A 20,109-nucleotide genomic window follows, 5' to 3' on the forward strand; every position below is an offset into this window, starting at 1 on the left:
CTCATGAAAAGCTCTATTAAATAAAACCATAATGACCTCTTTAGCACTTGAGGACATTTTCACTGTTTGTAAAAAAAAAAAAAAATCAGTATAGGACTTCTTAATTAAGAAAAAAACCAAAGCAACAAAACCAAACAGATGCAATAAATGGTTATTCCTTCACTAAAATGTGCTCTCACAACAATTTTGGCTAGTCTGTCCTACAATTTTCCCAGCATACTACATTGCAGCTTTACTAGAGAGGGTTTTTAAAAAGAACTTTAGGATGTGTAAAGGAAAATACTGCCTTATTTTGGGGAGTAGATTTGTTTCCCCTCCTATACAAGAAATGCACATCATTTTGTAGGAAAGTGGGAGAAAGGTGACCTACAAACCTGAGAAATAATCTGAGCAAATAGTATTACCAAATAGCAGCGCTGAAGACAATTTACAGGGTAATGAGTGAATCTAGAGCAAGTTAAAATAGTAGCAATGAAGGCAAGGAATAACTGAGCTAAAATAATATAAAAATGCATTCCATAGATGGTTAGATTTGAACTTGGAAATATCAGCCACATTTCATCAAACAGTAAAGAAATGGAGAAATTTCGTTTATGGAAAGCAGTATAATCAATGTTCATACTGCTATTATCTAAAAATAAGTATATTTTTTTCCTCTTGCTATAACATGACATGATTTCCCTAACACTGCTACTGAGTGTTATATTGGAAAATTGTTTCAAATTTTTTCTGTGATCCTGGTAACTTGCTCATTTCATGGTGTACTAGCTTAGAGAGCTACTTGGTCACTCTTGTCCATGCCTATGACACCAAAGGGAGACACTCCAATTAAGTGTTTAAAGTTAGAAGTCCAGTCCTTTTCCAATCCAAGAGAAAAAAATACAGATCAATACTTTCCAGAAGACCATCTGAATCTGCCAAAGGAAACAACTGCTTCTGGAGAAACATCTCTCATTCTCTGGTTGGGGAATGAGCCTGTTTGCTCTATATAATTTCAGAATCTCAAATCACCCTTAAAATATTTGCTAGGTTGACCATGAAATGTCTTAAGGACTGTTTTATTTTCAATTCCTACACTTAAGTTATAATTATAATTTTGTAGCAAACTTTTATTCAAATAATTATTATAGTTCATAAAGGAGTACTATGAACTGTGTAAGCCTGGCCAAAAATCATAAATGTGACCAAAAAATCACTTCTCAAGTGTCATGGGTTAGCAAAGCATAGTCCTGGAAGTGATGTTCTTGCAAAGGGGTGCTTACAGCTCCCTCTGTGACCTAACAGAACCTATCAGCTGGCCAGGTTGAATATGGACAATTCTTTAAGCCACTTAAAATTGTAACCGCCTCTGTGATCCACACTTAAGAATAGGAAACTCCGAGGCAGAGCCTCTCTGTCTCGTTTCCGGTGCTGGGACAGGTGGCTGCGGGCCCCGTGCGGGGGCCAGTGGGCCCAGCCCAGGCTCTGCTCGGGCCAGGCCAGGCTGGGCCACGGCCATCCTGGAGCCGATGGGCCCTGTTCCACCTGTGGAACATCCCCGCCGCCGCCCCCCCGCCCCCAGCCCTGCTATGTGCAGCCGGAGCAGCTCGGCTCCCCCTCTCCAGTTCGGCCAAGATTCAGCTAAATCAGCACCGCTGTCCGGCAGAGGTCAGGTGACCAACAGCGATAAGCGTCATTCCAGCTGCAAGGCCTAGGTGAGATTAACCCTTTTAGTGCTGTGAAGAGCTGAAAACCTGAGGGAGGAGAAAGAGGAGATGCTTAAAGCTGAAATTCTGTTGTAAAGCTATGATGCATCAGAGTACCTGTTGTAATTTCATGAAGATATGGGGGGTGGAGTGTTCAACTCGTGAGCAAAAGCACCTGCGCTGAGATAGGCAGATGCTGATGCAGCTGTAATTTCATGAGAAGTTTGAACAGGGAGAAATGAACCAGATGAGGACTTTTGCTCCAAATGGGAAAGGAGAAAACCTCAGTTCCTAGAGATGCTCCCAGAGATAGTCCTAAAGATGAAGATGAGGAAGACCCTTTGCTCCCAGGGAAGGAGAAGGGCTTCTGTTCTTAGAGATGAAATGTTCCCAGAGATGGGTGAAGAGAACTTTTATTTCTGAACGGCTCAACCTTAAAATTGTACCCCAAAAAACTTCAAGAGTGGACCCTCGAAAGCAGTTGTGGGAAAAGCTGCAAGTCGGGGGAAGGGACTCACATGCAAGCAGAGAACCAACCCCGGGCGGCTGTCTCGTTGTGATAATGTGTTCATAGCATGGGCAAGAGAGACTTCTCTTCCTAAATGGACTGAACAAGGTTATTATGGAAGTGATAAACAGACTGAACATCTCAAGGGTTGTCTTTTTACATTGTCAGTGAGAGAAGGGAGAAAGGTGGGGGGAGGAGAAGAGTTCTGAAGGTGTGGTATGATTTTCTTTTTCTCCTTTTAGGTCTGTTAATAAACTTCTTTATATTCTTTCAAGTTTAGCACCTGCTTTGCGTTTTTCCTAATTCTTATCTCACAGAAGGTAAACAGCAATGAGTATTTTGGACCAAACCACTACATCAAGCAATTTGTTTTAGCTTGATTTGCATAACGAAATTTAGATATCAGTCCTGTGACTGCTTATCAAATTTCAGAAGAGTCAGAAGATTCAGAGTGACTGTATTTTTAGGATTAAGTCAGTAATCTTTCCTAACAAGTCTGCACTGAAATTATTTTATGCGAGTTAGGAAATATAGTTTGGAAAAAGGCAAGTGAAAAAAATCTGATTTAACTATGTCTTAATTATTTAGAAAAAAGTTAAAAAAGATTTTATGTTCCTATTAGTATTTCACAATTCAATGGAAGAATTAAATGACTCTACTGATTCTTATAAACATTTCACCTAGTCTATAAGTATTTCCATAAGCAAAAAATATATGGCAAAACAGGAACAGAGTAAACATATGCTCCCTCTCTATGCTCCCTCTCTCCCACCAAGTACTCTCCCATCCTATAAATAATTTTAGCCCTAAGGATTTCTTCAGACTACTGTGGCTTGAATAGTCAATAACAACAGGTTTTCTCCCCCAAGTATTTGTCCTTTCCTGACCACATACAAAATTGTTTTAACCACAGCATCCTTTGTCAAGGAGTTTCACAGGTCTACTACTATCTTCTGCACAAAGAACTACTTCACCAAACATGAAGAACCTGACCTTCACAAACTTAATTCAGTAGCCTATATTTCTGCTGGAATTCCCTTTTCACAGTGCTCCTAATCTTGCGGATCCCTACAACAACTCCCTCAAACCAGCTATTTTTTCTAGGGTGCAGGGACCCAAATTATTTACTTCTTCAGTAAATGGTGTTCCTTATCCTCAGTCCTTGCCCCTCACCAAGAATTTTGCAGTTCAGGATGCACTTTTTGAGATGGCAGGAGAACACAAATATACTTTCTACTTGTATCTTGTTTGGCTAACACTTCCAGATCTTTTAATCTCTGGTTAAAACGACTGGTTAAACCAATACCTAAAGAGAATAGCTCTGCTGCTATCTCATACTGGTTATAGGTGTGCAAATTTCTATGTGTACAGACCTTTGAGAGGTGGAAGGAGTAACAATGGAAGGGATTAAAGGCCTCAAAAATTTACTTACAGGTGATCCTGGAGTTATTCTTGATACCACCAGTGGCATTTTCTGATCTACTCCACCCTAGAGGAATGGCAAGTAAACAGCAACCATAAATATATCATTAAGCATAAGCAGCATTTAAAACGAGTAATCACTTCTTGTTCTTTCTATATAAATTTTTTATGCTGCGTCATCATAGACAGGGTTGGTAGGACTGAATTTTCATCAGTAAATAGAGAATTAGGGGGTGGGTTGTGGTGTCTTTAAGTGTACCAATTTCCAGTAAACTAGATTGGGTGTCTTTTTCTGGCCATACATTTTAATAGGCAATAAACAGATAAAATGAAACATTTATTGTAACCTTGTGCTTGAAGCAAGCCTTAACACTTGAACTTACAAGGCAGAGTCTTCTTAGATGTTGTGACAAGTGCACAAGGAATCTGGTAGGATCAAAGTACCAAACAACTGTACTTCCTTACTTTCTTTGCATCACATTCTATTGCTGCCCCACCAATAAATAGCCAAGGGGAAAAGATCAAACTCTGCTCTAATTTTGATATTATGGCTAATCTACAATACTCTGCTTAAATGGAAATTCAGTGAGGGAATCTAAAACATTTACAATACTCAATTATCAATAGTAATTTTCATTTTCTTCATATATTAATTTTCAACTTTCCACTGTGATTTCTAATGGATAAAATTAAACTATTTAAATTGTTTTATAATACAGAGGTCCAATTTTTCAAAAGCTTATGCCTTTAATTAGGCTTTTGAGTTCATACTTCAGCAGCCAAATAGGCAGTGTGCCTTGGATATATGCCATGCCCATAATATATGCAACTGAAAACCAGAGAACTATTAGATGCTTATTTCTGTAAGTTTTGCTTTAACACTTAAGGATTAGGCTGCCACTTCAAAAAACTCTCAGTCCATAAGAAATTCCTGTAAAATACAGTGTTTTCTCCAAATCATTATATTAAAACATAAAAATAAACATGAACTTAAGACACTTTATAGATAAAAGCATTTAAAAATAACTAAAAGACAGCTGGTTTACCTTTAGATTAAATCCAAACTTCCCTTCTTCATCTGGTATGATACGCACCAAAAGTAAATCTCCCTCAATTAGATCATTCTGCAATATACAGAAAAAGAAAGCAAGTCTTCAAATTTTTAAAATAAAGTATCAGCAAATTAGAAAACAGTGCATCCAAATTTAGATGTGCTGAACAAAAATACTCTATATAAATCCGCCTTTAAAATAGGAAGTGGATATGGTTGTAGAATATACCTATGGTAGCAGCCTTTTAAACAGTAAAAATAGCAACATACATCTCAGCAAACATGTTTTATGGTTGCTGTGTCATAACATTGTTACTCTCATCTTAGCTTTCCTTCCCAATTTATAAATGCTATTAAAGATTCAGCCTGTTGTCATTAAAAGCTTAGGTGAAGCACAAGTAGAATTGATTCTACTCTAAGAACTGTGAAGTAACTATTTTTTCCCCTCATTTTTCTCCTTTAAATAGGTGTGTTTTTTGCAACAGGTCCACAAGGTAGAAGAATTAAAATGCGTCAGCAGCTAATGGACATGTTGGAAATGATATAACTTTTCTAATTAATTTTAATTAGTTGTTTTAATTGATTTTAAGGGCCTACTTTTAGCCAGAACCCCTCTGGAGCAAGCTGGGGAAGAATGATCCACTATCATAAGGTTAGCAGGGAGCAGCTGCTCTCCAGCCAGGTCAGAACTTAAAAGGATGATGTTTAGTCATCCTTAAGAGATGCATGGGATAAAGCAGAGTTGTGTCTGCTATTCAGACATATAGCAACTTGAGTTAGCTGATCTTTATCCTTGGAAGAAACAAGATTTAATCATGTAAGGATTTCTATTTCACTAGGAACTTTCCCTGACGCTTGTGGAATGCTGGACACTTCAGAAATCAATCCAGTTGGCAAGCTTGTTTGTCATACCGTATCTCACAGCCTTGGATAAATGCAAGTAGTAACACAAGATCTGATCTCATCACTGCCTAAAATATGCCCATCTTGAAATACAGCCACCACTTCTGTGCATTCTTAAACCACAGCTCAAAGTCACACTCACTACTAGTTCCGACTTTAAAAGCACACAACTGAACATACCTTATCGCAGTAGTACTGACTGGAATCTTCCGTCAAGCTACTTTTTGCAACGTTGTCATATGTTTCTAAGAACTGCTTATCCACCCCTTCCAATGGGTAAGGGCCAGAAATGCTGCCAACGCCATTGGGAGACTGAGCCAAGGCTTTAGGTGAGAGACGGGTCAGACAACTCCGCGTCGGACTGTTTCCCAATACATTCCTTTATTGAAGAAGGATAAATATTACTAAGGTATGTTATCCAGATTTTTAAACTAAGAATTAAAAAGAGCAAATTTTAAGAGTTAAAAGATTTAATACCACTTTATAGTGGAAGTGCAGGGAAACAGGATTGGAGTTTAATCTAAGCCTATTATTTGATCAGTGGACATCCGGAAGAATGGACAAAAATTCTGGAATAGCAAAACCATTTTAAGCAAAATATTTGGATGTTAGCAGTGAAAGGCACTGTTGCAGTGCTACAGGAATCCACAGTAACACATGGAGAGAGCAGCAAGGGAAATGAACTTCAGTTGCCAATTCTATCCATGAAACATCTTTTGCTGTGATTCCTTTCTCATTCCTGCAAAGCATTTTTTTTTTTTTAATTCCTCCCTCTTATGAATGCCATCTCAACCTTAACCCTGTGGGAGAAGGCAGTTTGCTGAAAAGCCATGGTAAATTGTCAGAGAAACAAGAAATGAAGTGACAATGAAAGATTTAACTACAGTTAAAGTATTGTGTTATCGAGGTAGTTATAACCACATGAAAGGACACAGAATTAACTTAGGGTGCAGGTCTGGCGTACAAGAACTTTAACATTCAATGATAACAAAAGTCAGTAACCAAAAACCTCAAATGAGGGAATTGGCCAAGTTGCCTGATGGTGATCTAGGACTTCACAAATATTCATTTAGCTACATTCCCTCTTATGAAAAGGATGACATGCAGATCTCTAATACAACCAAACTCCTTCCTTAAGTGGACCAAACTCATGGATGCCATACAGACTAACTGCTCCATCCTTATAAATACTACTTCATGTGAAAATATCTGCCTTGGGGAAAGCTCAGGTATAGCAACATCAAATTTTGACAGTGTTAAAGCAGCAGAAGTACATCCCAGTAAACCCTGGCATTAAAAATGGTAAATTCAAACATTTACTTCTGCTTTGGTATTTTTCTATACCTGTGAGCTTTTTTGAACCATTTCCAGCAGCCATTTCTAGCTGTCAATGAAGAAGTAATACTACAACACAAGGACTGTAGCTTAGGCTTTTAACGTACAGGACTTGCACTGCAGCAAACTTCAATACTGTGAACACTTATGTCTCGGCCTGTGAAAATCTGATTGGAACAAACACAAATGTCCTCAAAGATGCCAACAAGTAGATGAATTCTTACCATAATACTTCTGACTTTCAGTTATACTATGTGTACTTGGCAATGACAGCGAGGTGTTTCATGAAATATTTGCAGAATTTTCAGTTACTACAGAAAATATTTTTTCAGTGTTTGGGACATCTTATTCAATCGCACTGTTAATAGTTTCGGAATGCTTTGAAGTAGGAAACTATAATGACACTGTCAAAATCCTGTTTTTATCTGATAGCTTCCAAGACTTTTTATGTTTCCTATGAGGTCAATCTTAAGCAAGGAGGAACACTGTGTATGTATGTACATACATTCTAATAAGTTTTTCAGAACATAGTTCTAAAAAAAAACATTTCACTTACAAGTTAAAATTACAGCAAATAATGATTTTTCAATGTAGAAAAGAAATCTAACAATACCAGAAAAATACAATTATATATTTCAGCCAATGTCATCTGGCACTATAAAAAATTACCAGTGGATTATCATCATTAAACTTTTGCAACAATTTCTAACTAACTTTTTTTGTTAATAGTGATGAGGGACCTATTAGAACTTAAGACTTTCCAAATCCTGACCCCAAAACTTACTTTTTTTTCACAAATCTTTACAATCTTCATTGGCTTATACATTTGTGTCTTTTAATCATACAAACCCACTACTTTGAAAAATAAGTTTAAGTTATGTATTTCATTATTTATCTTAAAGCTAGAGATAGGAGAAAGTGTAAAGAAAACTCACTTTGGTGATTCTTGTTCAGATGACCTGGTAAAAAACACACAAACACAAAAACAACCTTAAATGAACATAAGTTAAATCTACCAAAAAACAAGAACTAAATTCCAATTAAAAAAAAATAAAAGCCTGCATAGAAGACAAAAGGTGTGCTCATAATTAAAGAATACTTAACCCTATGGTGAAAGTTTGAATGAGATAACTAGGGTGTTTATGAAACACTCAACAAAAATCCCAGGGCAACTCTGAACACTCACTTCCGCTTTTGACACAAGCCCAACTACAGGCAGCACACATCTGCAACTGCAACCCAAACTATGCAGTTTACAGAGGCAATTAGCCAGACACAGTACATCATTTTAGAAAGTTTTAGGTGTGGATCATGACTACAGATGTCACCAGCTGTATTTTGTAAAAAGTCAAAATGTGGCAAGATCTTTATGTTTAGGTAGCCAGAAATGAGCACAGGTGGCTTCAGAAGCTTGACATTTCCAATGCTTATTCTCATGATGTGAGAACAGAGAAGGTGTTGACAGAAGTATTTGAAACAAAGCATAATGAAAGTGGTTACACCAATGAGAAGAATCTAGAATGGAAAAGAAATCAAAATTTGCAGTATGTAGTATTTTCCAATGCATTCAAGCAGCTTCATCAAAAATCACCTGAAACAGCGAGCTAAATGATATTACATCAATTAAAACAATAGCTGTGCTACTAAGACAAATTTTAAAGCAAAAGTTACAAAAAATGTGCTTGCAAAGCACAGTTTAAGGCAGATGGAATAGCTTTACAAATTCAATTAAGCAGTGACCAAAAATCCTGGAGCAGTGTAAGTCCATTCTAGAAATATACAAATTTGAAGAGGTTCAGTTTCACTGCAGAATTGCTGAATTGCCAAGTTATAGGAGGCAATTCACAGTATACACTTAACTTTTCAACTCATGCTCTCTAAATCATCCTTGATACTAAGAATTATGTACTACATTTCATCAAAATTACAGTAAAAATAGCACCAGTATCAGTCTAGTTAAGTTCCCTTGCATGTAATTTGACTATATGAAGAAATTCTTCTTTGAGAGGCAGAGATGGTGAAGCTTGATCTCTGAAGAATTTTGGAAGTTTGAGTTCTGTGTACTTTTAATACTTTTAAAACATTAAACTTCTTCCCCTTTTATTGCAGTCATACCTAACTTCTGACTCCACTGGCACCCACCCCCACTCACCCACTAATATCTCTGGTTGTTTGTCCACAATCCCCAGAGACTTTTTACCCTCCATGTGTAAGCAGATCCTATGGGAATGTAAACTCATTGCCTGACCAGCCCACATCTAAATGGGACAAACACTGAACTTGTACTTTAATTACTCAGTGAGAGGAGAATGTCAGCTTAAAGTTTTAGGGTTTTTTCCTGCCTAGTCACTGACTTTCACTAATCTTGAGAAACTTTGCATCTTCAAAAACTCATCTCCTACATTACATTTGATTGCATTCTCCAAATAGTCTCAAGTGGAAACAGAAGCAGAGAGGTTGTACAATGACTTAAGCATTATTTCCTTAGGAAGTCACACTAAAAATAAAGAAACATTAAATTTATTCTTGTTAAGCTAATGGATATCCTTGTGAGGCAAGGAACAATGAAATTGTACATCTTTTCTTCATTTTGCCACAAAAGAGCTACAGCTCTATTACCAAATTATTTGCAGAATCAAAATTGCCCTGAGTTACCCACTTCAAGAGTCTTCATCAAAAACTTACAGACATAGAATCATGATGAAAATCAACACAGTGTTCTGATTCTAATATATTATCTCCCCTCTATCTTCCTGAGAGAAAGAGGCAGTTTGAGAAAGAAAAAAACCCAACTTGGGGTTTCATTCATAGACCTTCTGTAAACTTACAGTAATTTTTTTATTATCTCTACCTTTGAAGGCTTGAATGTGGGATATAAATTCTTAGTACTATTTGATGAAGATTTGTTAAATTATTGCACCTTAATTCAAACACATTAGCTCTAAAAGACTAACTGAAAATTCTGTAACCTTTTAAATTGGAAAGAAAGGTGATCAAATATTTGACTGAGAAAAGCAACCAAATAAAGTGTCTAAAAGAATTAATCAGACAGTGCAGCTTTGTCTTCCTAAAGTCCTTAATAGGTCAGCATGCTAAAGCTGCAGAATTTTGCACCGTAACAGAGTTAAATAGTATTTCTAACATTTAATTACTCAGCAATATGAAAAAATACCTTAACCATAAATAACTAAGTGATATTTTTTTGGCTACACAGTATTTCACAGTTTACTAAGCCATCTTCCTCATTTCACAACATACAAGGACTGTATTTTAAGACAATGAGATAACACTCACCAGACCAGCCATTCAACTTTTTCCTCAAGGAAGAGAGCTCTTCCTTGCAAGGAGATTAAGCTTTCCATTGGTGCAGCAAACAAGCAAACACTTCAAAACTTCAGGTAATTTCTCTTCCTCACTTCACAATATAACTAAATTCATGCCATTTCAATCTTACACTCAGTACAGGTTGATCTATTGATAATTATCTTTTAAATAGAGGTCTTTGCCCTGAAAAGTCTAACTCTCCTCTTCTGTCAGAAGGACAGAATGGAAAGGTCTTAAGCAAAGACACCTCCTCCTCATTTTGGTGTGACCTCCCAGGGAATTCTGCTATTCTGAGAACCGAGGATGATAAACTACAGCAGAATAAAACCCCGAGAGAAAAGGGTCAACTGAAACAATAGCACTGTAGCAAAACTCCCCCTTTACAAACAACTGAAGGAAACATCTGTAGGTTTTGCCCTTGTGCTGTTCTTGAAGGTCTTAAAGCTTCTTTTATTGTAACACCTGCAGGGCTGGGGAGACTGAGTGTGCCAGCACTTCCATTACCACCTCTTTTCTGAGGCCTCACCATTAAAACTGGGGTTTTTATTCATAAGCAAAAAAAGTGGAAGATACTTGCAGCAACACCTTTCTGCTGCTTTTTAGAGAAATTTATACACAGAATATTCAGCATTTCTGTGAAGAGAGCGACTGTGTAAGTTGTCATAAGTTTTTTGTGCTGCATAATTAAGAGAACCAGCACAGAAAACTTGAGGACTTCATGGCATACACGAGCTTTTTAGTGATTTCCTATAAATTCCAATCATGCACATTTGAAAGCTGCTACCATCACCATTAAAGGGATACTTTGTTACTCTGCATTGCCTCTATTGACTGTATTCCAGTTTACTGGCTTGCCATGAACATTTCATGTATTTTGATACACAGCATATTCTTGGATTGCTGCAAGGTTTGCCTTATCATAGGTTTGCAATTCAACTTTGAGACTTTCCATTTGGATGCAAAATTATTGCTTTTTGAACTGGCAAGGAAAGTGTAGTACACTTGAATAAGGATATATATTTAAAAAGAAAAGTTTACATCTAAGCAAAATATACACATGTACTATTTTCATGTATATTTGGGTGGAAAACTCAAAGTCTATTAGTAGTAGCCTTAAAATTCTAATCTTAAATTGATTGAAACATTCTCAGAGCCACTGTCTAGTATTAGGATATTTTCCTTGAGAAAGGCTGAAAGTACACAAACAAGGACAATAGAATTTTGTGAAATTCAACAGATTTTGTAAGAACAAAGAAATTATCATATACATGTATGATTAAGAACTAAGGATAAATAACAGTTTCAAATGTGGTTTGCTTTCTTTTTTTTAACTCATTTGCAATTTTCTACCAAAAAGTAGCTACTGGGACTTGGCTGGATAGATCTGAAGGGTACTTTTATCAACAGTAAAGTTTTTAAAATTTTGCTCACATGAAAATTCATATTTTAGTTAAACTAAAGATGTGTTCTCATAGCACATTCACCAAAGCTCACCATGCAGCCACAGTTTATTGTCTATCAAATGCTAAGCTAAAAGAATTGAACAAATGCAGCATCCGTTCAGGAAATCTATTTTCAGTCCAATACCTTCACCAGATGATGCATCACACTCACACCAGGAACGTATGTGCACTTCCAGAAATTCATAGCACAGTGCAAGTGAATTTCCTTTTTGTATACTAGTTCATCATTTCATTTCCTTCCCCTCCAGATCTGGGGTGTACACATTATTCCATCTGTATCACTAGCAAAAGATAGTTTTACAACGGAAGTTAAAAGATGTTTATAGTTTTGCAAGCATTTCAGACAAAAGTTTATGAAGGGATATATTGCTTTTACAACAAGTAAAATTGTAGACTCAAAATAATTTATGTTGTAAGGGAACCTGAGCGGTCACTTAAACTCTTTTTCAAAGAACACACGTCAAAGCTAGATGAGAGTATTCGGGTCCTTGTCATGTTTTGAGGTTCTCCAAGGATGGAAATAACTCCACCTTTCTGCTGATGTGTACAAAGGCTTAAACAATCAAAATGTTATTTCCCCCCCCCGCCCCATTATCTTTTGAGCACTTCCCTAGCTATAACTTGTGTCCAACACCCCATGTTTTTGCTCTGCATCTCCAAGAAGAGTTGGCTCTGTATTCTTTATAATCCTCTTTTGGCAGAGCAAGGCAACAATGTGACCAACCCCTCCTCGACTCCCCCAGCCTTCTGGTTCTCCTCATGCATCATATGCTTGCACCTGTGAATAGCTCGCCAGATTTATCTCATCTATCAATGTATGATTTTAAATATACGATCTATGTCATCTCACCTGTCAGGAAGCTTTTCTTGCTGACTGTTACTATACCTTATCACTTTAAAATATGTTTTACAATAATCTTCTTTCTGGTTAAACAGAAAATTTCATAGCTAATCTTTTCTGTTAGGCCAGTGAATCTATTCTAAAAAAGTACCAAAACACTTGCTCCTACGCAATCTGCTGTTTCAAACCAAACAGACATGTTTGGTTTATTTAATTACAAGGTGAACAGGAGAAACTGAATCCAATTCAGGTAACAAGATCCTCCACACGGTTTATCAGGTTACATTTCCAAGCCAATAAGACAGTTATTTTTTCTCATTAGCACCTTGAATACTGTGCTGGTTTTGGCTGAGGTAATTTTCTTCACAGTGTCTAATATAGGGCCCTGTTTTGGATTTGTGCTGAACACAGGGGTGATCATATAGAGATCATTTGGTTATTGCTGAGCAAGGCTTACACAGAACAAAGGCCTTTTCTGCTTTTTGTACTGCCACGGTGGTGAGGAAGTTGTGGGAGGCTGGGAGGAGACACAGACCAGAGACGTGACCCCAGCTGACCAAAGGGATATTCCAGACCGTATGACATCATGCTCAGTATACAAAGTGGGGGGAAGAAGGAGGAAAATTTGGAGCATTGGCATTTGTCTTCCCATGTCACTGTTACGTGTGATGGGACCCTGCTCTCCTGGAGATGGCTCAACACCAGCCTGCCTATGGGAAGCAGAGAATTAATTCCTTGTTTTGCTTTGCTTCTGTGTGTGGCTTTTTCTTTCCTTATTTAACTGTCTTTATCTCAGCCTGTGAGTTTTCTAGCTTTTACAATTCTGATTCTCTCTCCCTGATTCCATTGGTGGGAGAATGAGTGAGTGGCTGTGTGCTGTTTGGTTGCTGGCTGGGGTTAAACCATTGCAAATTTATATATTCTTCCTAACAAGTACCCTTCCCATTCAGAAAAGTGTGTTCAAAAACATGAAAAAAGGCATTAAGAGGACAAACAACAGCTATATTAAAACTCCAAACTATTTCACCGCTGATATAAAAATTTAAAAATATTTTAAAAAGCACAAGCCATTAAACCTGAATTTACAAGATCAAAAATAAGCTCTTCTCCTCATAAAAAGGGGAAACGGGTCCTGTTCTGGTAATATGACTAAGATTATCCTGAACTGTCAAAATAAATTACTGTTTGTTTCAGTAATCCTTTGCATGTATTACCTTCTTTCCAGAAAGAAACCCCAGCTTACTAACATTCAGTTAGGGGACAAGTGTGGGTGTTATCTGTTCTGAACTGGTGAGGCACAGCCATAAGCCATAAGAAAGTGTTGTACAATAGGGAAAGTAACCTATGAGACTTCAGAAGGCCAAGTGTGGGCTCCATGTCTGGGCTAGTGCTAATTTTTCAGTGGCAGTAGCAATGAGCTGAGATGCTCAGCAACAGGGTAACAAAGAGGAAGAAGAACTGATGGGGAGGCCTTCCTCACAAAGGCTGGGGGGCCCTGGGCCTAACAAAAGTCGTCTTGAAGTCCTCTTCAGCACTGTCTTTTCTGACAGGTTTTGTAAGCAGAAGTGATTTGAGATATTTGGCTTAGATAGGCAAACCTATTCATGCCCTGCAAATGAAGTTCTGGATAATGTATGTTAATTTGGGATTAGAGCAGTCTATAATACAGATGTAATAGACAGCTCCAACCTTTTCTGCAGACACTAAACTGAGAGAAAAACTGCTTCTTTTCACTATGTCTGAGCCCCAAATGGTTCTTGAATGTGAAAGTGCCTTAGATAATCTGGGTAGCAGGAGCAACAAAGCTACACCTAACACCGTGCTCACAAGCTTGCCCTGGCTTTCTGTAGTTCACCCAGGTGCATAGTTTGTGCTATTTTCCAGATTTCTTTTTTCCGGTTACAGCCCATGGGAAACACCTCAAATTTCAGTTAGAAGGCACAGTGTTCACACAAAGTACATTTTTATAACAATTATTTTGTCCTTAAGAGAAACAACAAAAAAAAATGACAAAACATTATCGAGCTTTATCTCCAGCATGTTCATTTAAAGGATTTTAACAGCAAACATAGTTCTGGATGATGACATGTTGAAACGGTAAAAAAGAAATTGAAGAAGAAATATTAACAAGTGCTATGTTTTATGGTCTCTAAACTAAGAGCTGCTCCACATAATTTGTTTTCTAAATTGTGTACTGTTTCATAAAAAGAAAGTAGAACTTGATTGATTCCTATGCGAGAGTAGACAGAGCAAGGAAGAAAATTGATTATTAAGAAAATAAATATACTTGGTATTGTCAGGAAGGAAAAGAAAACTGTATAGGGAAATAAATGTACTTTTGCCAGCAGTGGCTGCTTCTACATTTCCGATACCCATCAAGTTCCGAGTGTGCCTCGGCAGGATTAGGTAAATAGCAAGGCTTGTACATGAGTTTTATCTATGATTTGCCTCAAAAAGCACTCTATCATAACAGGTCAGTTTGAAGGTAGGTCTATCCTACCTTCAAACAACAAACCACTTGTCTTTTGATAAAAAAGTGAAAAAGAGGAAAGACTATCACCCACTCCTGAAATGCTGATGGCAGCTGGAAAAATAAATGAAGAGCCATATTCCATGCTAACTGCAGCTTGCACAGTCTTGCTTCAGAAATAGTAAATTAAATTGGTGTTTACTTTACAGAAAACGAGCTGTTGCAGGATTATTATTATTAATATTTGAAGTCACAGACATAGCCATTCAGTGATTAAATACCAGTATTTACAGCTGTTTGACAGCAGCTCTCCAAAAATGTTTCGGAAATTTTTCATGCCAAAGCTATTCGTTAGTTATAATTAGCATTAACTAACAGCTTTTTTAATAGTGTCAGTGGGCTAGGCAGTAAAAAAAAGGCCCCCTAAAGACAATGTGTATTACCATTAGTAACATGAGAAGCTACTCTTGGCTCTCCTCTAATGAAAAAGAAATACTGAAATTAGAAATCTGGGGTGTTTTCCGTAACGTGTTTCTATTATGTCAATTCAAATCTACTGAAGACCACCATGGCAAAAATGGGTAAGTTGGCTTTACAAAATCTATCAGTACACTAAAAGGTGTTTTATAGTTAATGCTTAAATATTGCCAACATGTGGCAAAAGCCCAGGGCAAGCGTCTATATTTAATTCTGATGATATGAAAAGTGAACTTTTTTCCTTACAAAACAGATTTAGCTGAGAGTGTAAGATTCCTTCTCTATCAATAAAGAAAGATTTTACTATACATACATACTTAATTTTACTTTACATCTTTCAACAAGGGAAGTGAAGCAAGTAATAACTATTGTAAGATTGCAAAAGGAAAAAAAATGGAATGTGGACTAACAAATTTCTGTGTAAAGAAAAGCTTTTTTTTGATTTGTATGGCTACTTTGTATTTTACCTCAATTGTTATAAAGGAAATTATTAATGACTGTTTTACTTCACAGAAGTCTAACAGTCAGTACACAACAAAGGATCATTTATTTCATTCTTCTTCCAAAACACTCAACTTGAATTTAATTAATCAGATTTATGCAAGCATTTTTTCATTTACCTGCAGAGTATCAAATATTATTATACCCAAAAAAACGATAACTCATTTGGGATAAGATGTAAGAAGAAAAGCCATGGTTTATATGAGCTAGTAACAGTAAAAATCTCCACAGTGAGTGATATTACTCAGATTCAGCACAGTCATTTAGGGCTCAGAAAATAAATGAATGTGCTATTTTCAAATTTAGAACATCCTTTTTTCACTGTCTGAAGAAAGGCATAAAGGCTGGCTTTCCCACTCCATTCTCAGTAGGTTTTAGATAACTGAAAGAGGAAGGAAAGAGAAAAAACTACAGGGGAAGAAAAGAAAAAGGAAAATAAAAACAATCTAACAATGTACTAGCTGGCAGGACGCAATTCACCAGCCACAAAACACAGCATGGCAGCTTCTACTCTCATCATCTCTTCTTATGTCTGCCTCTCAGTATTCTTACTCAGAAAATACTTCTAAAAGTGTATTATCTGCTAACTTTAAAACATAGCACAGACGTGGTTTCCTATCCATGACTATTCACATCTAGAGGCCTCACTTTTATTTATTATCATGGCTACTACTGCCATTGGTACTAATAAATAGTATTAAGGTTCAGCTGTCTTACATTCAGAAAAATAGAACAATGAAGTGACAAACTTAAAATACTTAATACACTCAAAAGAGTGACAAACTCCAAATATGCATACAACATGTCAATTTTTCATTTATTTTATTGAAAACTCTCTGCTGTAATGTAGTAACAATATTATTATAGAATTTAAAGAAAACAGTTTAAATCCAGAATTTAAAGCTACATTTAGTAGCTGCACACTGTCACAGAGGCAGGTGAGTCCTATCAGCTTCCAATAAGACATTGCTTCTCAAAATACACCTTGCCTTAAAGTTACTAGGCATCACTAGAAACCATGTTTCTTTTGTAATGCTACAAAGGAACCTGCATTTTAATACACTGCATTCTCCCCAGCTCCAAGTAGCTCTTTTTGTTTTGAGACTGAAAAATTAATGACTTTGTACATTATTTCTGAAGTTGATGTTGTGATAATCTGAAGCTACCCATTAAGAAATGAGTAGCCCCACATATGATGTAATACACAAGCAAACAAACAATCAGAGTGCACAAAGACAGGTGCTTCACGTCCTGGAAGAAAACCCAGCAGTGGTTAAAGCACTGCAGAGAACAAAGAAATACAGGCAAAAAGCAGACACTGTGTTTAGACAAGCCATCGACAGTTCCTCTGAAGAAGAAAAAGATGGATGACCACTAGTATTATGATGTTCTTGTGTATACTCAAATGCAATACCTCTTTCAGCCTTTGACAAGGCTGAGCTGATGATGTGGAACGTGAGTTAACTATTAAAGGAGTTCACTAATTCTTTCTCCCCACAAAAGAGTTTTTGACAGGTAGAAAAGGGTTGCAAAAGCTGCTAGGGAACAGGATAATACAGATTTGAAGTGGCATGCTTTAATAGTTCCTCTAATTTTACTAATAGCTCAACCACTGAGTATTTTTTAGAGATGAAGAGTTGGTTTGCTTTTGACTTGCCATTTTATGTCATGGCATTTGCAGTGTAGCAATTGGTCAAAATAAAGCTTATGCAAACACAAAACTGCTTGAACTCATTGTAATATTACAACTGACTGTGACTGCTTCACACTACAACACTTTGGTTTTTATTCAGTGCTTTTAAAAAAATCAAAATAGGCAGTGGATTGTTTGCAGAAGTCCTTACCTCCTCTGTGGACTACGGTTCTGAGAGAATTCTGAATCACTGTCCTTCGATGTTGGAGAGCCCTTATATGTGTAAAAAACATCCTCTGTTTCAGTAATATAACTAATCTCGTTTGTAAGGTTGTCTACAGATGAGTGTCGTGGTTTGCGGATTTCGTGACGTAGTCTAGGACTCCGCCTTAAAAATACAGAGCACAGACACATGCAGGAAGATTAGAATATTTCACAAAACTTTATTGAAGAAAAATTTCTATCCTATTGCAGTTATGACTTGAATCTTCATAACAGAACCATAAGTCTCACTTTAAATAATCAATTTTTAAGCATTTTGTATGGTATAGTAGGTAATCATACACTGCTAGGTTCAGTACACTGAACTGATTTGGTCTTTTCACCCCTGTAAAATGCAACTTTTTAAAGTTTCAATCATAGGATAATTCTGGTTGGAAGGGACTAATGGGGGTTATCTAGTCCAACCTTCTGCTCAAAGCAGGGTCAACTAAGGCCAGAGTAGGCTGCTTAAGGCTTTACCCACTCATGTCTCAAAAAATCTGAAGGATGGAGACCACACAGTTTCCCCAGGCAATGACTGTCCAAATGGTGAAGCAGTTTTTCCATTATAGCCTGACAGAACCTCTCTTGTTTCAACATATACTTGTTGCCTCGTCCTCCCACCATGCAATACTGAAGAACCTAGCCTCATCCTGTAGATGGCCTCCTCCTAAGTAATGCCAGGCTGTTACTAGGCATCTAGGAAACCCTTGCTTCTCCAGGCTGAACAAGTGCCACTATGTCAGCCTCTCCTTACAGGGTAGGTGCTCCAGCCTCCTCAATACCTTAGAGCTCGTGGTCTTTGCTGAGCTTGCTCCAGTTTGTCTTGTATTTGCAGACAAAAAGGGCTGCAGCATTCTAATAAAATCTAGAGAATGCTGAGCAAAAGCAGGCTCTCACTTCCACTGACCTTCCATCTACGATTTTGTTAATTCTGCCAGGTTGAAGTGGACTTCTTCGCTGTAAGGGCACACCAGATGGCTCATGTATCACTTCTGGCTGTAAAGATTATCTGGTGGTTTTCCAGAAAGCTGAACTGCAGGCAATACTGTTGCACTGGGTTCTTACTTCCCAGGACTTTGTGTTTGTTGAATTTCACACATTTCCTATTGGCTCATTTCTCCAGATTATTGAGATCCCTTTGGAGAGCAGCCCTGCCCCCAGGCTTATTGATTCATCCCTCCAGTTTGGTGCCATCTGCAAACTTTATGATCAAGCACACCATTGCCTCCTCCATGTCATAAAGATATTAAGCAGGGCAGGTCCCAAGAGAGACATCTCTAGTCATCTACTTTTTGTTGTTGTCCAGGTAGAGTGTGACCCATTAACACCTCTCCTCTTAGTCCAGTCATCCAACCATTTCAATGTTTTTTTTAAAACTACCCTGTTGTCCACCCATCCAGAAACACAATGTCTTAACTCAGGTATAACATTTTGGCAGACAACATGAAAGCCTTGCTAAAGTTGAGGTAAGTGACATCCACCCTTCTGTTGTCATACATATTCTCAGAATAACAATGTTTAAATATATATGTACACACTACATAATTATCCTGCTAGAGTACATACAATTAGAAACGGTAGGAGGCTAGAAGGTGTGGAAAAGGCTGAAAATGGATTTACCAGTTGGGGGTAACAGGAGGTGATCGAGAAGGAAGGCTTTTGGTCTCTAGGTGCTCAACCGATAAGGATCGTCTCATAGATGGGTTCCAAACCATCCCACCTATCACTTTTCTGCAGTACTGGTTGTTTACAGACCTGAAAAGCAATAAAACAACTATATGTGAGTTATTTTGCATAGAAAGCTTAAATGAAATAAGGTATGATTATGAAAGTCAACTTCATAATTTAAAGCATCCCCTGTGCTTACCCCTCCTTACTTATGCATTTACATTCTCACAGAGACATTTGCTGTCCCCCACTTGTGACAATAAAAGTGATTGTTAATCCCTGCTACATTGCTAATCACAAGCCTGGGTAAAAATAACTTTTTCTGAGAATTATTTTTAACTCAATTGTGTTTAAGACGACAGAGAGGAAAACAGGAAATTCAGTATGTCCTACTGGCACTGAACTGAGTGCCTGACAAAACACAGTTCAAATACAGGTAAAATGTTCTGGAGCTTCCCTGTTAATACTCATAAAGGAGTAACAATTCACCAAGAGCTTCACTGCACACAGGACAACTTTACCCATCTATCTGCTACCTCATCAATTAAGAGCTACACCAGACAA

The 20,109-nt window shown here is 37.3% G+C and overlaps 1 protein-coding gene across 5 annotated transcripts in view; it reads right to left on the bottom strand.

The window, feature by feature from the left end:
• The window catches only part of PTPN3 (protein tyrosine phosphatase non-receptor type 3), a 165,049-nt gene that overhangs the window by 28,782 nt on the left and 116,158 nt on the right, over positions 1–20,109 (bottom strand). For all 5 annotated transcript variants that reach the window (XM_032119156.1, XM_032119154.1, XM_032119175.1 and 2 more), the window contains 6 exons: positions 19,498–19,632; positions 17,825–18,001; positions 7,840–7,863; positions 5,750–5,948; positions 4,662–4,739; positions 3,626–3,682 (listed from right to left, as the gene is read on the bottom strand). In XM_032119156.1, coding sequence (XP_031975047.1) covers positions 3,626–3,682; positions 4,662–4,739; positions 5,750–5,948; positions 7,840–7,863; positions 17,825–18,001; positions 19,498–19,632 — 670 coding nt within the window. The remainder of the gene's footprint in view (positions 1–3,625; positions 3,683–4,661; positions 4,740–5,749; positions 5,949–7,839; positions 7,864–17,824; positions 18,002–19,497; positions 19,633–20,109) is intronic.

Source organism: Corvus moneduloides, chromosome 1, assembly GCF_009650955.1.
Source record: "Corvus moneduloides isolate bCorMon1 chromosome 1, bCorMon1.pri, whole genome shotgun sequence".
In the NCBI taxonomy this organism is placed as follows: Eukaryota; Metazoa; Chordata; class Aves; order Passeriformes; family Corvidae; genus Corvus; species Corvus moneduloides.